The 1844-nt window shown below is 43.6% G+C and overlaps 1 protein-coding gene across 1 annotated transcript; it reads left to right on the plus strand.

Annotated features, from left to right (window-relative positions):
• Positions 1-203: 203 nt before the first annotated feature.
• On the plus strand, positions 204-1844 carry LOC105161324 (lysM domain receptor-like kinase 3). The gene has a single exon (XM_011078971.3). The coding sequence runs from the start codon at positions 412-414 to the stop codon at positions 1678-1680; it is 1269 nt and encodes a 422-aa protein (XP_011077273.1). The 5' UTR covers positions 204-411; the 3' UTR covers positions 1681-1844.

Genomic DNA, 1844 nt, shown 5'->3' on the forward strand with positions numbered 1-1844 from the left:
TAAGAGAAAGTGTAATTTTGTATTTTAGAAGATATATAAGTGTATTTAATCCTATTAATTATTAAATAATTAATTTATAACTTAATTATAATGGATGTATTAAAAGAAAATGCCATATCTGTATTTTTCAGTCAAACAATCACAAGAAAAATCTAAATTTGCTGTCAACAAACTTTCCAATATAAATATATATCAGCGCCTCCAAAAGGAAAAAGACTTGACTAAATACTTCCAAACCCCCACCCCATCCCAACTCCTACAGTTCAATCCCGTCGTAGGGGCGGACTTTAGCTGCTCCTCCGCGCCCGACCACCGCAACCACATGCCGTTTCTCAACCCGTCTTCGATATTTCTCACCCACAAACCTACCAGCTTTCTCTTTTCAATTTCTATTCTGAAAAGGTTTTCTCCATGTGCAAATCAAAGAAAATGACGAGACAAGTGATTGAACCCACCAAGCAACCTTCTTCAGCCACCCCAAGATCATCTTCATCATCAAGGACATCGAAGAAATCCCATCAGAATTCTTCGTCATCATCAGGCGCGTTCAACAACTTCGTACTCCCGAGCACAGCTTCCACCTCGAGCTTCTATAAAGACTCTCGGAGATCCTCCGCTTCGGACCTCACATCTCTTACCAGCCTCCGGGGTTCCATTCTCCGCGAACAGCCCCACGTCTATGATTTTCAAGAAATTTGCGCCGCGACCCACAATTTCTTGCTCAAGCCACATTCGTCGTCGTCGTCCTCCACCGCCTGGCGGTGTAATATACGTGATCAGACCGCGATGATCGTTCAGCGCAGGTTCCGCCGCCAGATGGACACCGCAGAGCTTGTGGATCGTCTTTCGGTAATTTGCCGGAGCCACCATTCTAGTTTGGTGAAGTTGAAAGGTGCTTCTATTTCTGGTAGTTACATATATTTGGTTTATGAGTATGTTCCTGGTGCCAGTCTTGCTGAATGTCTTAGAAATGCTATGAACCCTAATTTTACGGTGTTGTCAAATTGGATGTCGCGCATACGGATTGCGTCTGATATAGCTCATGGATTGGATTATGTTCATAATTCGACCGGGTTAGGATTTGAGTTTGTGCACAATCATATAAATAGTAGTAGCATTCTTGTTGAGGAGCCAATGTTGAATGCCAAGATTTGCCATTTCGGTACATCTGAGCTTTGTGGTGAGGTTGTGAAGGATGATATCGGCTTTAAGGAGCTTAAGAGATCAGATAGTAAGATTAAGAAGTTTGAGGGGACTAGAGGGTATATGGCCCCGGAGTTCCAGAGAAGTGGGATCGTGACACAGAAGTGTGATGTTTATGCATTTGGGGTTGTGATTCTTGAGTTGTTGTCCGGGATGGAGGCATTGACTTATAGAGTCGATGAGGAGAGTGGAAGTTATGTGAGGATATCGGTGGTGGATGGAGCAAGGGAGGCGGTGGAGGGCGGTGGAGGAGGGGTTAGGAAGTGGGTTGACAAGAGGTTGAGGGACTCATACCCAGTGGACGTGGTGGAGAAATTGGCACGATTGGCATTGGATTGTGTGATGGAAGATCCAGAAAGCAGGCCAGACATGGGTAAGGTGGTGATGCGGATTTCTCAGATGTTCTTGGAGTCACAGAACTGGTTGGAGAAATTGGGTGTTGTAACTGACTTTACCATTTCTCTGGCACCACGGTGACACCTCCTAACTTGATGATTTTGTACTGTCAGTAAGTTAAACTTTGATTGATGAGTGTAGATTATGATGGATCGACAGCTAACCAGTTGCAATACCTTTTATTTTCTTTCTGAAGTTGTCATTCTGTTTCCAAATGTCCAATGAAAAATACAGGTTTTTCTTTA

Source organism: Sesamum indicum, linkage group LG4 (genome assembly GCF_026168435.1).
Source record: "Sesamum indicum cultivar Baizhima isolate 11 linkage group LG4, ASM2616843v1, whole genome shotgun sequence".
Taxonomy (NCBI): Eukaryota; Viridiplantae; Streptophyta; class Magnoliopsida; order Lamiales; family Pedaliaceae; genus Sesamum; species Sesamum indicum.

Coding starts and splice junctions, on each gene's coding strand:
- LOC105161324 (XM_011078971.3), top strand. CDS start 412: ATGTGCAAATCAAAGAAAATGACGAGACAAGTGATTGAACCCACCAAG.